The sequence below is a fragment of the Rhinolophus sinicus genome, linkage group LG12 (genome assembly GCF_036562045.2).
Source record: "Rhinolophus sinicus isolate RSC01 linkage group LG12, ASM3656204v1, whole genome shotgun sequence".
Lineage (NCBI taxonomy): Eukaryota > Metazoa > Chordata > Mammalia > Chiroptera > Rhinolophidae > Rhinolophus > Rhinolophus sinicus.
In genome coordinates, this window is record NC_133761.1 from 44,702,022 (window position 1) to 44,724,346 (window position 22,325).

The 22,325-nt window shown below is 41.2% G+C and overlaps 1 protein-coding gene across 2 annotated transcripts in view; it reads left to right on the forward strand.

Annotated features, from left to right (window-relative positions):
- Positions 1-21,792, forward strand: part of MAP3K21 (mitogen-activated protein kinase kinase kinase 21) — a 60,618-nt gene extending 38,826 nt beyond the window's left edge. Inside the window, exons 5-10 of one of the 2 annotated variants that reach the window (XM_074316662.1) lie at positions 2,085-2,325; positions 7,845-7,967; positions 13,656-13,806; positions 14,107-14,204; positions 16,954-17,731; positions 19,051-19,187. In XM_074316662.1, coding sequence (XP_074172763.1) covers positions 2,085-2,325; positions 7,845-7,967; positions 13,656-13,806; positions 14,107-14,204; positions 16,954-17,723 — 1,383 coding nt within the window. In that variant the 3' untranslated portion in view covers positions 17,724-17,731; positions 19,051-19,187. Of the gene's footprint in view, positions 1-2,084; positions 2,326-7,844; positions 7,968-13,655; positions 13,807-14,106; positions 14,205-16,953; positions 17,732-19,050 lie in introns of both variants that reach the window. The other variant, XM_019712885.2, reaches the window with a different exon arrangement.
- Positions 21,793-22,325: the final 533 nt, after the last annotated feature.

Genomic DNA, 22,325 nt, shown 5'->3' on the forward strand with positions numbered 1-22,325 from the left:
TTCTTCTTTTTTTCTCCTGTGAAGTCTTAAGCAAGTGTTTGTTTGTTTGTTTGTTTGTTTTTATTCATGAAATCATTGCAAGGAGATTCACATTTTAGCTTGGGACCTGGGATTAAAAATGGTTTCTTTTCCAATTACCGTAGCAGTAACACAAAAAGCCTGTGTTGCTTTTTTGAAGTTGCTATCCTTATCTCTTCCTCATGCCATTTCATTTCACAATAACTAACTGGATTGATACCAACACCACTGAAAAGTAATATCTTAACAAAAGGGCAGACAGTAATGAGTTAGAAATTGGAAGTTGATGGGAAATTATCCTCTGTCCCCAAATACACTACAGTAATCTCTCCAATTTGGACAAACTGGTTGGAGAAAGCCAGCAGTTAAATAATGGATTCCAGAATTTCTTTTTTAAATATGTAACATTTTCTTTTTTTTCTTTTCAAGCACAGTATAGTAATTTATATCTGGTACAACGTAATGAAGAAATACCAGTCTGCTCTGTAAGTAAGAATCAGCTGGTACACATTAGCAGAAGTGATTTGAATATCAGTTGGTCTTAAGTAAATTATTTTTCCTGCAATTCTATTTATGAAGTTCGTTTACAAAAATAAATTTAAAGAATGTTTCAAAAGTGAATTTCAGTTCACTTTGGTAGAATTACCCTAAGTTCAGAATTAGTTTGATCTGAATAAATATATATTTTTTGTTTTTAGCGCCCCCCAGTCTTTTCTTGATAGTATCGTATTCATTTACGGAAGGGTGGTCTTCTGTGTTCGTTCTCCTTTATGATGACTGTACTGGCAGTCTCCAGTTAGTCTTTGAGCCGGTCTGTAAAAGTGCAAGTGCTTGGTGGGACTCAGGTGGCACTTTAGTCCCAGGTTCAACACTGGTTTCTTCCACAAGCCTCTATCTTAGTTTCTTCACACATCATCTGTTCGAGGGGGGCCTGTGAGAGGTGTGCCTGATTGGATAAAGTAGGCCATGTTTGCGCAGCACTCACACCTCAGAGCCAAAATTCCACCTGAGAAGGTGGAGTTTCTAAAAGGTGTTTGGTGTTACACTACCTTAGATTAAGTTTGTCTGGAGCAGTGTCAATCCATGTTTGCAGATGCCTTGATTTCTGGGTGAGGGCTCCGTTTAGGAGCTGGGAACTAGAAGGGGAAGCAGTCTGGACTGACAAGAATATTCCTGTGTCTGGTAAAGAACAAAACACTTTGCAGAAATGAAATAAGAACAGGGCTGTGATTTTAAAAACTCATAGAGTTCTCAATTTGAGTTAGTTTTGAATTATTTAAAAAATTGAATAATTTTTTTCTTATAGGAATAAAAGTATTCTTCAGTTCACAGATTTTCTATTTCTCAGAAGTTCAATAATTCTAAAACAAAACTGAGAGGAATTTAGACTTTAATCAGAAAGTATCATGACGGGAGATTTTTAAAAGTTAATTCATGTTATCTGTGAATAAAGTGATACTTTCCACCCATCCATGGGATCCTGAGAAGGTTTTTGGAACTGACTTATTTTCCATCAACTTATAATTTTAGAGGTGTCTCATTTTCATTTCTGAGGGGCCGTCAGCTGACTCCTAACACATTAGCTTTGTTCTTCCCCTTAATCTCACCACCAAGATGTTTTGATCTCTAAGCAAACTCTTAAATACCCTAAGAAGTCCCTAAGCAAAGAAACCTGAACTGCAGTCTTTTGTAACCAGGATAATTATCCCTTAATTAGCCAAGCTCTAACGTGTGGCTTTATTCCAAAATGGATCACTCGCATCTCACTTGGTTGCTATGTGCTCATGTACATTTCATGTGTCAGGTGATGATAAAGGCAAGAGGAAACGAGAGACACATGCCAAAATCGAGGTGACAATTTCCCGATGCCTCTTTTAGGGTCATAAAGCCCAGAGTCAGGTGAGGTGTGTGCACGGGCTTGGGTTTCAGCCCAAGCTGGTGGTGTGCCCGGGAGGGCTGCGACAGCCTGCATGCAGACGGCGCTGTGCCGTGCGCCCGGTGACCAGGCGGTGGGACTGAAGCGGAGGGGGGTCTTGCTTGCTGGTGACGCCGTCTGTCTGTCCCAGGAGCTGCGGTCCCGCGAGGAGGAGCTGACGCGGGCCGCCCTGCAGCAGAAGTCCCAGGAGGCGCTGCTGCGCCGGCGCGAGCAGCAGCTGGCGGAGCGCGAGATCGACGTGCTGGAGCGGGAGCTCAACATCCTGATATTCCAGCTGAACCAGGAGAAGCCCAACGTCAAGAGGAGGAAGGGGAAGTTCAGGCGGAGTCGTTTAAAGCTCAGAGACGGACACCGAATCAGTTTACCCTCAGGTATGACTCTACCTGTTGCCGAAGGTTCTTGTCTGTCACCTGTAATCAGCTGCTTTGTGTCGTCAGAGGTGGGGAGGCATGGGGGATGAGATGCTCGCGTTAAACCAGTAAGTATCTCGAGTGGCTTGCTGCAATTCCTGGTCATGATGTCCCGACCTGATGCGTCTCCGCGTAGGCATCTGCACGAGGCGTGCGTTGCAGTGCATGGCAGGCTGGGTACCGAACTCGCAGCGCACTTCCTTGGCTGGATTCTTAGCTTTGAAATCGAAGCAGAATTCCGTTTTAGCTGATTGCCCTGAGCCGGCATTGCATGGCACTGTGAAAGTCCAGAACAGCAAACCATTGCTATTTCATCAAGTGTATTGCTTCCACAAGGACTTGGTAACTGAGTTAATTTGGGACATTGAAGATGCTGTTTGCATCTTCAACACAATACAGAGGGTGCCAAAAAAAATGTATGTGCATTTTAAGAAAGAGAAACTATTAAAATTGTAATACTCAATATATACCGATAACAAAAGATGAATACAAGTCACGTGTGACTTCTGCAATTACAAGAGGGGCTCAAAGTGGTTCCCATCAGCATCCAGACACTTCTGATTACGGCAAACTACTGCTTGAGCAACATTGACCAATGTGTCCACTTGTGTACATTTTTTTTGGCACCCCCATATATCAGTACTTCAGTTTCTTTCATCTGTGGATTGAAAATCCTTCAGGTATAAAAATAAGCCAGTACATCTAGGGAAGCTTTTAAAAATACTTTTTAAAACATTGTGATGATAACATAAAAGGATTACATGTGTTAGGAGAAACTACACAGAATGGAAAATAGCAAACATATATTAATTCATCAGATTAAGTTCTTTACTGTGTTTTATATTTAAGAAAAAACCAAATGCCCCCTGTATTTTGTAATTCTTTCTAATACTGGGGAAGAATGGTGACAGAACAAGAGCTGACTACACTTTTATAAAATGTGCATTAAATATCTATATATCTGTATCTACCTCTATTTTTCTATATATGTATTATCTATTAGAGTACTTTGGGATTCTAGTGTTTTCCTAAAATGTCTGCTAATGGCATGGAAATTTAAATAATGCTATCGACAGTTTTGTTTTATATGAAGTATGAATACATTGTCCTGTAGAAATACTTATTACAGAATACAGGACACCTTGCAGTTTACTGTGACTTTTTAGATTCGTGCAGAAGCCCTCACAAGATCAGAAAAGTGCTGGTACGGGGTAGTCATGCGTACATTGTACACATTATTGATTATTTGGTTTGATGAGGTGAGAATAGGCTATGGGTCCATATTCATCTTACTTCAACCTCTGGGAAAAAGAAAAAAGTACTTTCCCAGGTTCTCTTCTGATGTTTGCTTTTAGCCAAATTGTAACTTTGAGGACCACTGGCTGGACTGTCTTGTAGGGCAGACATAATTTTAAATCATCTATTTTATTTATGATGAGGCTTCTCCTTTCAGGTATGGATGATAGAAAAATTTAGAGGGGCACTAGATGTGAGCTTTCCTCTCCAGTTCTTAACTATGTTAGCTTTCTTCTGTCTGTGTTGGGACTATGTTATCGTCAGTAATATTCATTGATTCACTTGGGAAACTTTGGGGGTGTGGCTAATGAGAAACTGATGGAAAATAAACTTGGGAGAAAACATTAAATCACTCCAATGATTCTTAATCTCAGGATCGCTGAGGTCAAACTCTCAATCTGGTTTTTCTTCTCAAATGTTGCTTGGCTAATACCTTGCGTTTATTCAAAGCAGACTGAATATATTTGACTAGTTTTGCTAGATTTATGTCATTTTGGATTGCACTATTTGGCTTTCCTCTTTCTGAGAATACAGGGGACATTTTAGTTACACATTTATGTTGTGGCACTTAATAAAAGATTATAGTTAAAATATAACCAAAAAATATATAATGCTCTCATAGTGTATAACAATCACACATTTATAAAGCACTTCATCTAAAATAGACTGTTTCATATCTATGCGTAAGAATATTTCTTTCTTTTACCACCTCCCTACCCCACACCAGTCAGGCATCGTGTTCTGCTGAACTGTTTTCTTGCTGCTGTTCTTTACTTAAGCAGCTCTGCCTGGCCACGTATTTCCTAATTTCTTACTTGGTAAATGGCAGAAGTCCCCCATCTGGTACTTCATTGCCATTTGCTTTGTCTTCCGACTGCCCTCCACCCTACCATGTACTTGTATTTCTCAGCAATTAACTTTAAGCACCAGTTTGAACCTGTTGCAAAACCTTGCACAATTTTCTGGTTCAACAAACACCTGAGGATCTACCATGAACCAGGGATTGAAATGAAATAAAGCTGATTTCTGCCCTCATGTTACTGATAATCAGAGGAGACATCCACTCAGCAAAGGGTTCCTAGGCCCTTTGATGTGCCAGGTGCTGAGCCGGGTGGGAATGTAGGTGAGGTGGAGGCGGGCTGGCCCTGCCCATACGGAGCTGACACTGTATTAGGGGAGGGCAGACCTTATGCTAATAATTCAACATCCGTATTTTCGGGCCAGAATTATTAACTACTGTGAGGGAAAAGTCACATGACAGTGATTAGCAGAGAGATGTCACCTGGCCTAAGGAGAGCTTAGAAGCTTCTAAAGAAGTCACATTTAAATTGAGACTTAAAGTAGGAATTTACCAAATACAGGGGGTGGAGGGGTGGGGCAGGAAGAGAACAGGCGGAGAGCACATGCAAGGAAGGCTTGATTTCTTCCAGGAACTGAGAAAAGACCGGTGGGATCTGACCAGGCATTGGCACACTAGGCCCCGTGGGCCACATCCGGCCTGGTTTGTACAGCCCACGAGCTAAGAATCGTTTATACACTTTTAAATACTCGAAAAGAAGAAGAATATTCCCTGACACATGAACATTGTATGAAATTTAAATTGCAGTGTCCCAAGTTGTATTGGAATGTACTCATTTCTGTGCTGTGATGACTGCTTTCTTACTACATCTGCAGATTTGAGCCTCTGTGACAGAGACCACATGGCCCACAAACCCTAAAACATTTGCCGGGGGGCACTTACAGAAAAACGTGTGCTACCCCAGGGTGACCAGGGTGAGCTGGAGCGACTCAGATTCGCCAGGGCATATAGAGTATGTTACATTTTGATTTTGATCTCTAACTTTAGAGTCATGAGAAGCCTCTGAAGGACGTGAAGTGGGGAGTGACTTGGTCAGGCAGGTGTTTTTAAAAATATACCTAGCTGCTGTGAGGCAGACCAGAGGGGCCAAATGTAGATGCAGGAAGATGGATGGATCAAGGAACTGTAGCAGCCTCGGCCTGAAATGATGGTGGCAGTGGAGACGGAGGGAACAGAAACAATCAGACATGTATTGAGTATTTGTTAGGTCCTGAGTCCTGTGCTAAGTATTTCTTATACTTCTTTGTATTTAGTTTCTCAGAGATGTCCTATAAAGGAGGAGTAATTTTATTTACACTCTTGTAAATGAAGATACTGAGACTTAAAGAGGATAATTTGCTTTCCCCAAATCCATATGGCTAGTAAATGGGAGTTTAAATCCAAGTTTGCTAACTCCAGAACCTAGAATATAAACTTCTCAACTATAACTATGAGAAAAATAGATACCACGGAATTTACAAGACGCTTTGTGTATGATTGGCTATGGAGTGCCCGGGAGAAGACAATATCAAGAAAACTTTTCATATTTCTAGCATGAATAACTGGATAGATGTCTTGCCTACAAAATTCCAACTCCTCATTTCAAATACCAGGTGGTTCATTAAAGTTCTTTAAAGTAGCACTTTCAAAAAGGTAAATTTTAGCTGTCTTGCACATATGAACATGTGTCCAAGATTTTATTTGACTCATTAATTAATAAGGGAACCAATTAAAATGGGTTCAGATGAGAGTTTGAGGCGCTAAGTATTTATGGGCCTTTTAATTAAATATTAGGACTAGATCGTTAGGTTAAACACCAACCTGATGAATGTCCAATGTAGCAATAGACTATAACCTTTGGGATTGTCTTTTTCGCCAGACAGAAATTATTTGCATCATCACCAGACAAAATCTACAAGTTAACCTCTGCCCCTACTGGGTTGTAAAAATAACCCCATAAGTAGGAAATTAATCAAAGGTTAATTAAGCTCAGCACTGCACCAAAAGAACACCCAGTAATTCTTTACCTGTGTCTGAGTTTTCGATAATTTTTTTTGACAGTTGACTTAGTTTTCTCAGATACTCTCCTTTCCCGTCTGGTAATATTACTCTTTCTTTCATGTATTCCTGTAGTTCTTAGAGCATCTCTGTCATGACAACTACCCTACCTTACAGTTCAGTGATAATAACTATCATTCTAGAGTGCCTTGACTACGAAGTGCTTTTAACTGTGGGAGAGCAAAAAGTTCTCCTTGATCCACTTAGGGTCCCTGGAAGGGTCTGAAAATTAAACTGACAAAGGGAAAAGCACAAAAATGTATTTAATGTAAGTTTTACATGACACGGGAGCCTTTGTAGGGAAATGAAAATCTTTTTTTTAAATTTAAATTAAAGTTTATTGGGGTGACAATTGTTAGTAAAGTTACATAGATTTCAGGTGTACAATTCTGTATTACATCATCTATAAATCCCATTGTGTGTTCACCACCCAGACTTAGTTCTCCTTCCATCGCCATATATTTGATCCCCCTTACCCTCATCTACCACCCCCCTCCCCCCTTACACTCTGGTAACCACTAAACTATTGTCTGTGTCTATGAGTTTTTGTTTCTTATTTGTTTGTCTTGTTCTTTTGTTGTTTTTGGTTCATATACCACATATCAGTGAAATCATATGGTTCTCTGTTTTTTCTGTCTGACTTATTTTGCTTAGCAAGGAAATGAAAATCTAAAGAAACAGAGAGACTTGGATTTTTATACTAGGTTTGGTAAAAAGTGGGCAGTCATGTAGAAATGTGACGTGTCCTGTACCCCATCATAACCTACATTTTCTGTTTCAATCACCACAGCAACCCTGAGTATTGTTGCCCCCACTATGACACTTGGGACAGGGTCAGAAAGGTGCCGTACTGGTTTGAGGTTCATAGTTTGTTAGTGACAAACCAGGACTCATCTAAATCCAGTCTTCTAATTCAATTTTGTTTTTAACAATGTCAGATGGAATGATGGTAATTCCTTCTTCCTGGATCTAAAGATTGTAGAATCTAAAGTACTCAGTGGTATTTCTCTCTCTCTCTCTCTCTCTCTCTCTCTCTCTCTCTCTCTCTCTCTCTCTCTCTCTCCCCCCCCCTCCCTCTCCCTCTACCTAACATACTGCCTCGGAATCATTATTTATTGACTTGAACCCTGAATAGAAGATAAGTAAAAAACAGACGCTGAGATATACTTCATTCTTACTGTCTGGCAAATTATGCTTTTATTGCTATGTGCTATGCTAAAGACGTGGCTGTAAAAATAACTTAAAACCGTGAAATCCCAATACCTCCTTTTTTTTTCACATCTAACAGATTTCCAGCACAAAATAACTGTGCAGGCCTCTCCCAACTTGGACAAACGGAGGAGTCTGAACAGCAGCAGTTCCAGCCCACCCAGCAGCCCCACCATGATCCCTCGGCTGCGAGCCATCCAGCGTAAGCCCTCTCCCAGCTCAGCCTTCTGGGCTGTTTCTGTCATTAATTAACTAGGATTCAACTTAAGCAGACAGGCTTTTGTAGCTGGTTGTAACTAAGCATGTGACATTTGCGTAATAGGTGTCATGACTATTTGGAAAACAAAATTTCATCTTACATTCCTTAACCTAATTTTCTTACATTCACAATATTTTTATATTCTATGCAATTTGTGATGTGAGCAGGCCACAGAGTAGAAAGGACCATACCTTGAGACAACGGGTTAAACACTTGGATACAAAATTAGCATAACCTAATTCTATCAGTAGCATATTTATGGATATTCTGAAAAATGAAATCAGGAATTCAAGGTGACTTCCATTTCTTTCCTTGTTTTGTAAAGAAAAACATATTTTGCTTTTTGAGATTTAACTTTAACTTGCTCTCTTAGTGACCAACCTAGTACTTCAAAATACCCTGTAGTATTTTTGTTTTAGAAAGAGCATTCTGCCTTTATGGAAAAATACATGAAGTTAATTTTCCTGTCACCTTTGCACTGGGAGAGTTTCAGATAGACCCTGAATCAGTTTAGTGGGATGAAATAAAATGAGTAATTATTTTTAGAAGTGAGTTCAAAAAACCTCAAAAGTAGGCTAAGCAAGAGTGTTTAATACGTATGTGACTAATCTGGCATTCAGCCTAAATTCCTGTATCAATTAATTTACATCCTCTCCCTTCTCCACCACACGTAATTCTCCACTGCTTACCATCTTTATTTGGAGAAAAAAAATTCCAAAAGAATAGTTTCTCTAATCAGGCCTGCAATCGTTTTGTGTGTGTGTGTGTGTGTGTGTGTGTGTTTTTTCCCTTTGGGTAATGAAAATTTTGGCACCAGCAGGTTTTTCTTTTTGTTTTTGTTTTTCTAGCTTCAGGACACCAGTCTCTTCACAGTTAAAGGAAAATAATCTAAATAAATGTATAATAATCTAAATACATGTATAATCTTAGAACTTAAAGCACCATCGTTTTGTTATAACTAATTTGTCTTTCTGAGAACGCGCTTTCCATGAAGCCATACTTTTCATCTTGCCTTTGCCCAGATGGAGGAGGGGCTTAGTTAAAGGAATCAGAAGGCACGGGGCTTATTTCTCAGCTCTGGTGAAGGGACAAGGGAGCAAGAAGTCACCACGCCTCTGGTTCTGCCCAGCTGTTTCTCTGCCCTCTTCTCTGTTGTCTTCACATCCTTTTTTTTTTCTTTGTACTTTAGGACTTCATTAGTTTTTTTGAGCAGTTTTAGGTTCATAGCAAAATTGAGTAGAAAATACAGAGATTTCCCATAACTGCACCCCGATCCGCTCCGCCACTATCAACACCCAGTGACTCAGTGGTAACATTGGTTACAATCAGTGAACCTATGTTGACATGTCATTATCACCCAGAGTCCACAGTTGACACTGGGGTTCGCTCTTGGTGCTGTACATTCTGTGGGTTTGGACAAACGTGTAATGACGTGTATCTGACATTATACAGTCATGTGCTGCTTAACCATGGGCACACGTTTTGAGAAATGCATCTTTAGGCAATTTCATCCTTGTGCACGGACACACGCCTAGAGGTCCAGCCTCCTACAGTAATTGTACGGTATGCGCCGTACTTCTGTACGACTGGCAGCACAGTAGGTTTGTTCACACCAGCAGCACCACAAACACGTGAGGGATGCGTGTGCTGACACATGATGATGGTTACATCACTGGGCAATAGGACATTTCCATGTCCATTATAATCTCCAGGACTCCCATGTTACATGCGGGTCCGTCGTTGACTGAAACGTCGTTATGTGGACGTGACCGTAATAGCACAGAGTGTTTTCACTGCCCTATCAGCCCCTATGCTGTACCTATTCATCCCGCCAGCCCAGCGCCTGGCAACCGCTGATCCTTTTACTCTGTCCACAGTTTTGCCTTTTCCAGAATGTCATATAGTAGGAATCCCACAGTATGTGGCCTTTTCATTGGCTGCTTTCACTTAGTACTATGCATTTAAGTTTCCTCCCTGTCTTTTCATGACTTGATAGCTCATTTCCTTTTAGCACTGAATAATGTTCCGTTGTCTGGATGGACCATAGTTTGTTTATCCATCACCTACTGAAGGACATCTTGGTTGCTTCCAAGTTTTAGTTTTGGCAACTGTGAATAAAGCTGCTGTAAATATCCATGTGCAGATTTTTGTGTGGACATACATTTTCAGTTCCTTTGGATAAATACCAAGGAGGGCGGCTGCTGGATCACATGGTTAAGAGCGTATTTAGTTTTGTGAAAACCACCACTGTCTTCCACAGTGGCTCTTCCATTTTGCATTCCCACCAACAGTGAATGAGAGTCCTGTCTTCACAATTTGGTAGCTGAAACACCGGCCTCACTCAGGTGGGGAACTCACACCTGGACAAGCCTGGCGAGGCCCATGATTTGTACTGAATTGAATACTGTGGAGATTTCAAATCAATTCTAACACTGTGGGGTTCATCGCAGGGAGCAACCCACTTCTCCCCAAACAACAGGGTCCTCAGCATTCACTCTCTGATGTGACAGGTGGAAACACTGGAATTCAGATATCCCAACAGGACAGCTGTGTGTGTAGGAACTGTCTGTTCATGTTCGTTAGCCTGAGTCTTGGTCCTCTTTCTACCTTGGTCCCCAGGTACTCCCAACAGCTTACTCTCGTCTTCGTGTCTGTGTCACTAGCCTGCGTAGGTGTCCCGTTTTCACAACTCAGTATAGTGTGGGAGCTGAGAGCAGGGTCCCTGGAGCCACACTCTCTGCGCTTCCACCCCACCTGCACTGTGCTGTGACTTGGGACAAGCCCCATAGCCTCATCACGCCTCAGATTCGATTTCTGCAAACTGGAGATGAGCTCTGCAGGAGCTGTTGTGTACAGGAGCAGAGCAGGGCTGTGAGGACAGGACCCTGCGGACGTCACTCATTCACAGGGTCGCCGGGAGTCAGAGCTGACTCCACAGCACATAACACACACAAAATGGGCATGGTAGCAGTTTAAAGGGTCAAGTGGATAAAAAACACTTAGAACGGCACCTGGCATGTGGTCAGAGCTCTGTATGTGTTGGCAGTTGATGTGTGTTCATCATTTTTATTATTATTCTGAAGCTCTTTGTGGCCTTATGGTCTCTCACTGTCGCCTGCCTTTTGTAGCATTGGCTAGACCCACTGCAGATTCTGCCTCCCAGTTGGATGAGGGCAAACTAACATACACACCTGACTCGGCAAGGGACTTCTTTTCACTATGACCTCTAGATGTTGTCAGGAACCATTTCCCCTGCACCAAAGATGGTAAAGTTGAGTGAGAAAAGCTGATTATGAAAGCATTATAAGAAGCAAATGCAACCTCTGAAACTAAAGGAAAGAGTAATTATATGTATTGAGAGAGATGGAAATCCTGTCCATGAACTTGAATAACAAAGTGATTAGCCCAAAGATTGTTTCAAGAATAGGAACATGAAGGGCCTTACAGACTAAGCTTGACTTTGGATGAAAACATGGATATTTCACCATCACACAAAGAATCACTGTCTACTAAAAAGAACACCTTCTGATATCTGCACACATTTTTTTCTTAGCATTTTTTCTTACTATTACTTCCTGTGGCTTATTCTAATGATTGGTATTGTTAAGTGATGTCATATTTAGGGCACTCTTCTCTTTGAGAATAAAAAACAGCAGAATTCACTAATCCTCTGGGGATTTCAGGTTTCAGGGTATGTCTTACGGTTGATGTCTTAAAACAAGGGGCAAAGCCCACCTCTTCCCTGTTGTGAATAGAATCAAATAGTGGAAAAGTGAACCACAGCCTCCTGCTGTGTCAGGAACCTGCTGCCACTGCACCCCCAGGGCCTGTTTCCCAGTGACAGAGTATCATAAGTGATAGTAACCTTGGAGCACTTAGTTTTCCAAAGAGGTAGATACAGGGTGAAGTCGGTAACCAGCCCCCTTTCCAGCCTGTTCTACTCACAATCTGCATAACAGAAACCTAAAGAGCTCTGCTAACTAAACATGCTGATGAAGAGTAGATGATGGCTTAGGAGAGGCAGACACAGTAAATCGTAGGCTCCATAAAGGCAGAGACCTCTGTGACCCAGCCCCTGGCGCGATTACAACCCTTACCATCCACTGAACACTTGCTAAGTGTCGGCGCCATTCTAAACTGTTTCCACGCGTGAATCCATTTAATTCTCAAGACATCTTTATCAAGTAGGTACTATTGTGATTTCCGAATGAGGCACAGAGCAGTTAAGAAACTTGACCTAACTCGGCAGCTACAAAGTGAAACTGGATTTGAACAGTCTCCAGAGTGGAGGCTCTTGACCCCTTTCCAGTACAGTAAAAGTTCAATTAACGTTGAAAGCGAAGAGAAAACAGAAGATGAGGAAACAAGCTGAGAGACTGTTGCTGGCTCTGGGCCAGAGGCTGGTACACTGTGTGGTTGAGATAAACCTCCAACCGAAAGCTTTCCCTGCTCTACTCTGCAGCTTCCGGGAAACCAAGATGGCTGACCCAGTCCTCTCTAATTCTACTGTAAGACTCGTAATAAATGCACATGTCATTCGAGATTGTCAGACACACACACATGTGCACACACGCACGCACATGCATATAGACCATAAACACGTACATATATATACACATTTTAAAATGTAGAAAACATTGAAATGCAAATCAAATCAAGCGTCACTCATAATGCTGCCAGTTTAAAAAATGATATAAAGAAGTTCTATTTCCCTCTTTACATAAGCAGTCACCTCCCTTAAAGGTAAACACTGTAATCAAAGTTTGATATCTAGGTTTACTGATTTCTCCTCTGTGTATGTGTGGATATACACATGTGTGCATAAACACTTAATTTTCAGTGAAAATGGGTTAAATGTATATTATACAAACATATTTTTACATGTACCTCATGTTTTATGGCTGCAGAATGTAGGTATGTCATAATGTTTTAATTGTGTGTTTGGAACATCTAATAAGTTACACTGGACTGTGTTTCTAAGTGTATAGTAATAATAGCAGTTTCACAGTTATTTCCAGGTCAGTTGTAAGTGCACGTAAAGGCTGGAGGGACAGCATATATAGATCTGCAAAATGTGGACATGAAACATTAATATAAACCTCCCAGTGAGGTGAAAAAAAGATAAGCTGTGGGCAAACTGTTAAGTATTTTCAGATTTTCAAAGGTAACTGTAGCCAAAGTGCTGTGATAACTGAGTGAAATTGATTATTAATGAAAAATTGGCTTAAGTTACAATTTTAAAATATACCTTCAAAGTTCAAAACTTGAATTGATGTGGTTAAAGAGTTAGGGTACTAAGTTTGTTTTAACTTAAATGTTCAACTTGGCTCTTTTATTTTCCCCAAATAAAATGAAATCCTAACTGTTGCAGAATGTTAAATAAATAGATAATCAGATTGCTGCAACTAATTTACCTCGAATTTGTATCTTTTCTTCTAATTTATTCCGCGTTTCTTGCTATTTTTATTAGAAAAAGAAGTTTGCTATTCGTAGGGTGAAAGAAATCATTTCTTCATTGTTTTCGTGTTTTTTCATTGTTTACAGGTTTTGAGTAAGGTAGTTTCACAACTGATTTGATTGATTTAAGTTTAAAATGTTTTAATTGGTTAATGAGTAATGCTCTCTGTTTAGTGACTTCAGATGAAAGCAATAAAACTTGGGGAAGGAACACGGTCTGTCGCCCAGAAGAATTTGAAGATGTAAAAAGGAATTTCAAGAAAAAGGGTTGTACCTGGGGACCAAATTCAATTCACATGAAGGAAAGAACTGATTGCAAAGAAAGGTATGTGTCTGACATCTGGTGGTTCCAGTGTGTACTGTGACAAATAGCAGTGCCTTCCAAAATATCACATTGGCCAGACTTCTTAAAAAGAAATCAGAATACTACAGAGCTACCTGAATATTAATTTAATTTCTAAGATGAGTCTATCATACTAAATCAGTTATTATTTAGTTAAGCAGCTGAAAAATTCTCTGGTATATTTTGTCTCATTTTAAGGTTTTATTTGTGCTTTATTATCTCTTCAAAATCTAATTTGCCACGTGGTTCTACTATATTAAAATAAGCATCTTTCTCTTGTAGAATAAGACCTCTCTCAGATGGCAACAGTCCTTGGTCAACTCTCTTAATAAAAAACCAGAAAACCATGCCATTGGCATCACTATTTGTGGACCAGCCAGGTATGTGCTTCAGGAAACAGAATCTGTTTGAGTTAGACTTAGCTTCCGAGTGTTCTAGAAGCTTTGCCTCAATAGTCTCCTTGGGTCATCCCGGTAGCAGTGTTGTTTATACCTTTACTTCAGTTCAGAGTTACTTCCTGTCATGTAAATCTTCATGGCTGACGGTAATTTGGCTCCACATTGTTGGGAATTTGTCACTCCTAATCTTTACCAGAAAAATTAGTGTTATAATTACACACAGCCAATTTAATTTAGAAAAGGAGACAGTAAATAAGAAAATGCAGACACGCTGAAATTCCTCTGGATTAAGCGTGAGGTCTTCTGGCTGTATGGCCACCTCCTGACATGATGAAATTTTGTCAAGCTGGTTAGTTATGGAAAACTACTGCTTGGAGAGTGTTATTAGGTTGGTCCAAAAGTAATTGCAATTTTTGTAATTAGTTTTAACCTTTTAAACCTCAATTACTTTTGCACCAACCTAATACATTGGAATCTCTATTTAAATGAATCATAATTATTTTCAGTATTCAGCCTTCCTATTCAATATTCACATATTAAAAGGTTGAAGAGGTATGGAAGGTGTTGAAAAACTTGAAGAATTGTTATCACCAAAGAAGAGAAAATCAATCTTTATACTTGACAATCTAAGGTACTTTATCACTCACTACACACGTTCAGTTTTCTTCTGTTATCGTCATGAGGACAATGTTGTCAGTGTAAATATGTCCTTAAATACATTTAGGAATACACCAGACAGGTGCTCTGTCAGAATTCCTGGGTAAATCATCTCTCTTGTCAGATTTATGATTGTACTCTGACTCCTTGTGCAGGCATGTTTCTACGATTTATTGTCAAGCACTTTGAGGACTAATGAAGAACAATTAAAACTAATAAACCTGTTATTTCTATGGTACATATTTCATTATTTATAACTGTTTGTCCCGATAGAGGGATTAATCAGAGAAGTTTTCCTGCTTTCTCTCCTTTAATCCTTTTAGCCTTTCGTAGAGTATTTTGATCCTATTAAAAGGACAGTTACAGGAAATAAAAGGATATTATTTGGCTGACTCAGCTCGGTCTCCATTAAGTTCCCTCTGCAGTTCACTTGAAGGGTTGATGAGCAAAAGGTTTATACTTGTCTGTCCTGCCTCAAGGCCCCCTCCCCACCCGTCTTCTAAGCATCTGTCTCAGCTCCAGCCATTCCTGAAAGCCTTGCCTGACTCCTTCACTGAAATAGTCCCATCACGCTGCCTCATCACCCGTTTTTATTTATTCATAGCTCTTATCTGAAATTCATGTGTGTCCACATTGACACCTGTACCCGTACGGTATGTGCTCTCTGTCACCCCCAAACTAGAAAGCCACCTCCATGAAGGCAGGGATTTTATCTGTTGAGCTGGCCACTCTGCTGCCGGTGCCCGGGACACAGCAGCATTCAGAGTCAGCCTAAGTCAGTCTGAAAGGACTGTCTGACCTTATAGAGACATTGATTATATTTACCTTGGTTTGGGGGCCGCTAACGCTTCTCATGGGTCATGAAAAGGGCTGGGAAAGATGCTGATGGATCGGTGTATGTCGTGAGGAGGGAAGTGTACGCTTACTACATGGAAGCACACGTTAGGAGACGCTCAATATGCTCAGACGTCTATGAACTTCATCGGGTGATGGCATCTCCCCTCTTCTGTTTTTAAACGATGGACTGATTATTTGTTAGTTGTTCCATATACTGTGCATTAAATTCACCAAAATGCATTTTGTGCCTATTTGATGAAGGCACTACTCAGGGAAGAGCCCTCAGCAGATAAAAAGCCAAGCACGTGGTAGTCTGAAAGAGTCTTCTGAGGGCAAAGGGCGCTGCGTGAGCAATGTTACAGAGTGGAAGGGGGACAGACGGAGAAAGAGTGGGGCAGGCTGAGGAACAGACAGCGATGGGAAGAGCACGTGCTAATGGGGGAAAGCTGGCATCCGGCTTGTCTCGATGACAGAGCTTGCTTCAGCCATAGTGGGGGATGTAATAGCAGAAAAATAATTGGAGGTGCTGTTTTGGATTGCTTTGAACACCCAATCAAGGAGTTTGCTGTTCTCATCACTCACTGCTGGGCACCTAAATGATAAGAATTACCGCCTCCTCTTCAGCTAGTAGGATCTGTTACCCTTTGGGACTCGAACCCCTCTGGAGAAACTTCCTCCATTGCAGTGGCTCCCAAACTTCAGCAAAGGCTGTGAAAACACAGATCGCTGGCCTGTAGCCCTAGACTTTGTGACTCCATATCTGGAGTGGGCTGGGAATTCATGCTTCTAGAAGTTTCCTGGTGATGCAGGTGCAGCTGGCTGGGGAACACACTTTGAGAACCACTGATCTGATGCATGATGGTTCTTTCATACACAGGCCAGCTATAGGAAACGGGGCCTGACACGTTTCTTTAGCTGAGGCAAAGGCACATTTTGTCTGATAAACCACAGGACTTCTGGCTCTGTGTACGCGTTTCTGTATCTCGATGACTTCGTTTCTGCAATCATTTTATTTTCCATGCTTGTGAAGAGCGATTTCCTGAAGGACCGAAAACAGCAGACGGTCTGCTTGCCGGCTCCTCTGCAGGGACCTTGAATACCCACCCCTTCCTTAGGATCTGCCTGGACCAACTGTTAGAATATTTATTTGTTAGATTCTAGCTTTATTTCACGTACAGTTTAAATGATTTTTACTGTGAAATGCTACTACTATGTGTCTATTTTTACCTTTATTTAGGTGCTTGTGAAGAACCAAAGCTCTGCACTGATGGAGTAGAACACAGAAAACCAAAGCAAATGAAATTGCCCAGTCCAGCCTACGTTGACCTACCTCTGTGGAAAGATGGCCAGAGGGAGAACCCAGTGGACAGCGAGAGCTGGGAGGAGGGAGCCTCTGGGAGCCCGGCCGCTGGCACGCCTCAGGTGACCCCTACCAATACTCTGAGCAGGTCACCCCCCAAAAAGAGGATGGAGTCTGCTTTGTATGGCTGCACCGTGCTGCTGGCATCGGTGGCTCTGGGGCTGGACATCAGAGAGCTTCACAGTCCACAGGCTGCTGAAGAGCCATTGCCCAAGGAAGAAAGGAAGAGACGCGAGAGAATCTTCCAGCGGGCTCCGAGGTCCCGCAGTGGTGCCAGTGCCTCCAGCAGGCCACCATCCACGGGCGAGGGGGCCGGCAGCCCAGCCTCACTGCCCCCACCGAGCGCCCTGCGCCTTCTCTCTGTGCCTTCTCTCTCCACAAAGTGCCTACTGCAGACCGAGGGTGAAGATTCATTCGAGGGCAGCACACACATTCCTCATGACCCCAGGGTGCCCGCTCCAGAGCTTTGCCCTGCCGTGGGAGGAAGCAGTCGTGAGGCCGATGGTGGAGTGTGGAGACGCCTGTGTCCTCCCTCCGCAGAGCAGCCCCGTGGGAATATGCCTCCTGGTGCTCCGTCAAAGGAAGGGGCGGCATGCCACAGACGGACCATGTCAGACGGAAGTGCTGCTCAGGCGCCACGTAGGTAGTGATGCAGGTAACGGGTCCTGGTACCGACACCAGTGTACACATGACAGTGGAGCCTCCCAGTCTGGATGCCTCACAACTGATGACACTTACACATTTGTTTTCACTGTTCACATACATCTTCGAATTTTACCCTACTCTTTCATTTGGCTTTAGTTTAACTACCATTTGGATTCTGGGAAAAGTATAATTCCATTTCAGTAACTTCAATATGTAACAGCATATTAACTAAAACAGAAAGAGCATGTGGAGAGTAACTGCCCTGCGTCCCTCGTGGTAGAGAAGACAGGTCGTTTGTCCAAATCAATCATGAGTGGGAGAGCCAGAACTAACACTGGCCACCTCACCTCCCCCATCACACCTGACTTCTGTGTCACCCAGCTTCGCAGCTCAGTTTGTGTGCAGATGGATTTTAGCAGGTGTAAGAGTCAAATGGCACACTAGGTGCCCTGGGGGTCAGCTGTTATTTCTTCTGTATGTGAAGATAATTACAACTACTTCATAGATCTGTTGTGACTATGAAGTGAGATCATGTGTCTGAAAGTTTTACATTTTAGATTGTAACATGTTCTACTAGGGTTGGTTATAAAGTATCCAAAAACTGAAACTGATTTCATTCTGTTTATCTTTTCCTCTCCCTCCTCTCTTTAAGTACGGTATCTAGGCATGATTTTTTTTTTTTTTTCAGATTGTTCATTGCCTTTGGATAAATTGGTTTATTGCCCTTTTGTAATACAATGAAGTATTTGTGATTTATAATTGCACAAGGAGAAATCCTAGCACAATAACCCCATAAGAAACCTTTTATCCCCCTCCTAATTATAAGCCAATAATTATTTGCTAGAGTTGTAAGAAGTCAGTTGGTTCTTCAGAACAGAAAAGAGAAAGGGTAACATGTAAACACCTGACCGCTCTCCATTTTCATTAGTTTTTTGAAACATAATCTGAGAGTGAAGTTTAACCATATTAACCATCATTTTTAAAAGTCCTAACTTCACTCTCATCTAATCCATTTTGAAATCTACCATGTTCATAAAACAATTCTAATGATCACCGACCGGTCCAAGCGCTTGAGTGGAGACTTAGTCCATTTCCAGACAGTTTCCATAGTTCAAAGCATTTTTTCCAGCCTTGCAGGGCTTTTTCATAAGAAATCAAGCAAGCATTATGTCCAAACAGTTTTAAAATGTTTGTGTTCAGGGCTGGTTTTTTTTTTGTGTTGTTGTTGTTTTTTACCCACTTGAACCGCCATCGCACTTATTTTTCCCAACACGCCTTATTTTAGAAGTCACGGTCGTGTAATCACACACTGTCTTTGCTCTCTCACAGCTGCTGCGACTCTCATCTCAGGCGCAGGAGCCCCCGCATTGCCACCTGAGTGGGTTTTGGGGATGCCCCACTCCTCATCTGGCCCTCACAGTAATCGGCCAAGAGAGGCCCTGCTTGGAAAGCAAAGAGCCGTCACTGTGCCACTGCCTCACCCTCCGTCCCTGAGATGCCCCGTGGATGCCCCGCCGGCCGCCCAGGGAGCGGAGGCTCAGCCTGCACAGGCCAACCCCGTTGGAGCTGGTCCCGGGCCAACCCCCAACCGCTGCCTGGGTGCCAGGGGCAGAACTGCCTCGCACGTGCCTTCCTTACTGGACGCTGACGTGGAGGGTCAGAGTCGGGACTGCACGCTGCCTCTGTGCAGGATGAAGAGCAGATGCAGCCGGCCGTCCATATACGAACTGGAGAAGGAGTTTCTGTCTTAAGTGCCTTGTGCTGTCCCAGCATTTCTTTTAAGGTGAACAAATTAAAACAATGTGTCTACCTTTGAACTGCTTCATGCTGCTGTGTTTTCAAAAGCTGTGGCCATGTTCCTAATATGGTAATGGATGTCTGACTTCCCCCAACATGTACGGGGTCACTGCAAGCTGTCTGCATGTATTTTTTCCACTGGATTCCTACCTAGTAACTTGAAATACACACAGGTGTAAAACAAGAAATGTGCAGCCACGTAAAACTGTGCTGGTAGAATTACCTTAAGCACCGTTTTCATGCTCTGCTCTCACTTAGATCCTGGTCTGCCAGTGCACAGGGATGCAGGGAGCTGCACTGCTTTGCTTCCTTCCTTCTTTCGCTTTCTTTCCCTTTTCCTTTTCTCTCCTCTCTCTCTTTTCTTCTCTCTCTCTCTCTTTCTCTCCCCCCACCCTCCGTCCCTCCTTCCCTGCCTCTATTGTGCAACAAAAAGTCAAAAATAATGTGATATTAGTAAGTAAAGGTATCTATTTTTTTAAAATGAGGTCTAAAATAGATGCCAAGCCCTATTTAAACTACCTAAACTCAGCACTAGGTTTAGAATACATAAATAGGCCCAATTCTCACCTAAATTATGCACTATTTCTCTCTTTGAGCAATTCTACTGAATGTAACTTGTAAAAGTTTTACTGAATGTAACTTTAAAAATGTTACCGTTAGAAGACCAGAATAGATTTTTTTAAAGATCCGCACGGATCATGTATCCCTGAGAGCTACTCAGATGTAGGCTCTTCCTACTGTAAAAGGTTCTTCCTTCTTCAGTAGCCATGTATTTGGTCTCCAGAAGGGTAAAGCTTTTTCTTTGTAGTAGAATTTTTAAAAATTAAGTGACACAGGTATCATGTATTATAAACACTCATGTCATTTAAGTTTGGTTTTCTCTATTTAAATGCATAATTAATAATCCCAAATACAATTGGAGAGAAACACTGCCAAGTCAAGAAATAGCAATGCTGTTAGAATTTAAGTATTTTGTAGTTATTTCACATTTCATTTAATTGTGAACAAATGTTAGACATTTGTTGAAATAAGCTGATATGGTGGAAAGGACAAATATATTACAGATTGTTCTCAGATATGGGTTTATAAAATGGACCTTTGGATGAGGATTTTAAATGATTTAAAATTATAAAGGAATGACTTATGAATCATACCTAGATGATACAAAGAGACTACTGAGTTACGAAACAAAAGTGGTTATCCAGGAGCTTGGTAAATTTGCCTGGGTTTCTTTTGCTAAATCTATTTTGTTCCCCTTCTGTAACTAGAATATGGTTATTCATATGACAGACAATAAATGTTTAAATTTTTCCATATAGTGAAAAAGTAAATTACAAACTTTACTTGATATTTTATTTAAAAATTTACCTTCTTTAAGGTTTACTAACTGAAATGTCAGCAATTTAAATTAAATCAATTATGATAAAATACCTACCTATATAGAGAAAAAGGAAAGTTTTATTTGGTCATTTTGAAACATCTCAGTCACCTAGCCGGTGTGGCCCAGCAGATGACGAGCAGGGCATGAAAGGATTATAGTAACATGAGCACATTTTACCCTAAAGAAAACAGTCTTCTGTTTAAGATTGCAGCAAAATCTCAGGTACTTCTTGCGTTTTGTTTTATTATTGTCCATTCTATGATTTGGGTTTATTTTTGGGTGGCTGTTGAATTAGACCATGGTGTTCTGGTTTCCTCTAAATTTTACCTCATTTGAAACTATGTTTGGCTGCTTTGTACTGAGTCATTCAGGACACGTAAGTTCCAGCCAAAAGGGAGGGGGTGCCTACAACATACATGAAAGAAGAGGTACGGAAAGTGGGTTCTCAGTTTTGCTTCTACCAAACATTGTGTGGGGTCGGGGGCGTGCAGCCTGTCATCTGTCTTGTCCCTCTACGCTGGTCCTGCTCCTGTTTAGCTTTATTTTAGTCGTCTCTACATTGTAATTAATTTAGAAATGAAGCTATTTAAAAAGATAATTGCAATTTAAGGACTTGCTCTCATGTTACTGCAGATAGCTATTTTTGGCCGAGATCTATTGTACATTTGCGATTTTCTCTGTGTATACTTAGCAGAATCTGGTTATTTATTTTCGTATAGACGTAATAGCTCACTGAAAGATAAATTAAGCTGATTTCTATTAGTCAACAATTAAGGTGCTCCCACTGCAGAGGTGAGGCCTGGGCCGAATATGCTGTATTATGAAGCCTTGTGAGTGAAACAGATGTTTACATATTGTCTATTTTTTTAATAAACGTTTTTTTATAGCTATTAGCCCATTTGCCCCGTGGCTTTGATCTACTCCTGATGATTGTGACTAGAGTTTGTAATCGTTTATTTTGTATTCAGTTTGTAATGGTTTATTTTGTATTCGATTAGGAACAGTACGTTAATAAAGATTACTAATGCTTAATAAGCCAGGTGTTAACTGAAGACGATTAAACTGAAGACCACTAAATGAGTAATGGAATTAAACATTAGGTTGGGGAAAAAAAAAAAAAAGGTAATTGTGGATTAACAGGTTAAAAATAATTGCAAGAACCGCAATTACTTTTGTACCAACCTAATACCTGTTTTAAAGGGATAGTGAAATATTTTATTCCAAGTGTTGTTCGGTTTACGTATGCATTGAGAAGCTGCATTTCCTGGTGAGACTCTGCAAGTCCAGCTTCTCAGAAAGTGCGCTTTTGCAGCAAGGAGTTTGTATAAGAACTAAATGTTGATGCTACAGGAATGTGACTAATGAGCCATGTTAAGTGTTCACATGTGTAGTAAGTCAGAAGGATTTCAGAAACCACCAAACAGCT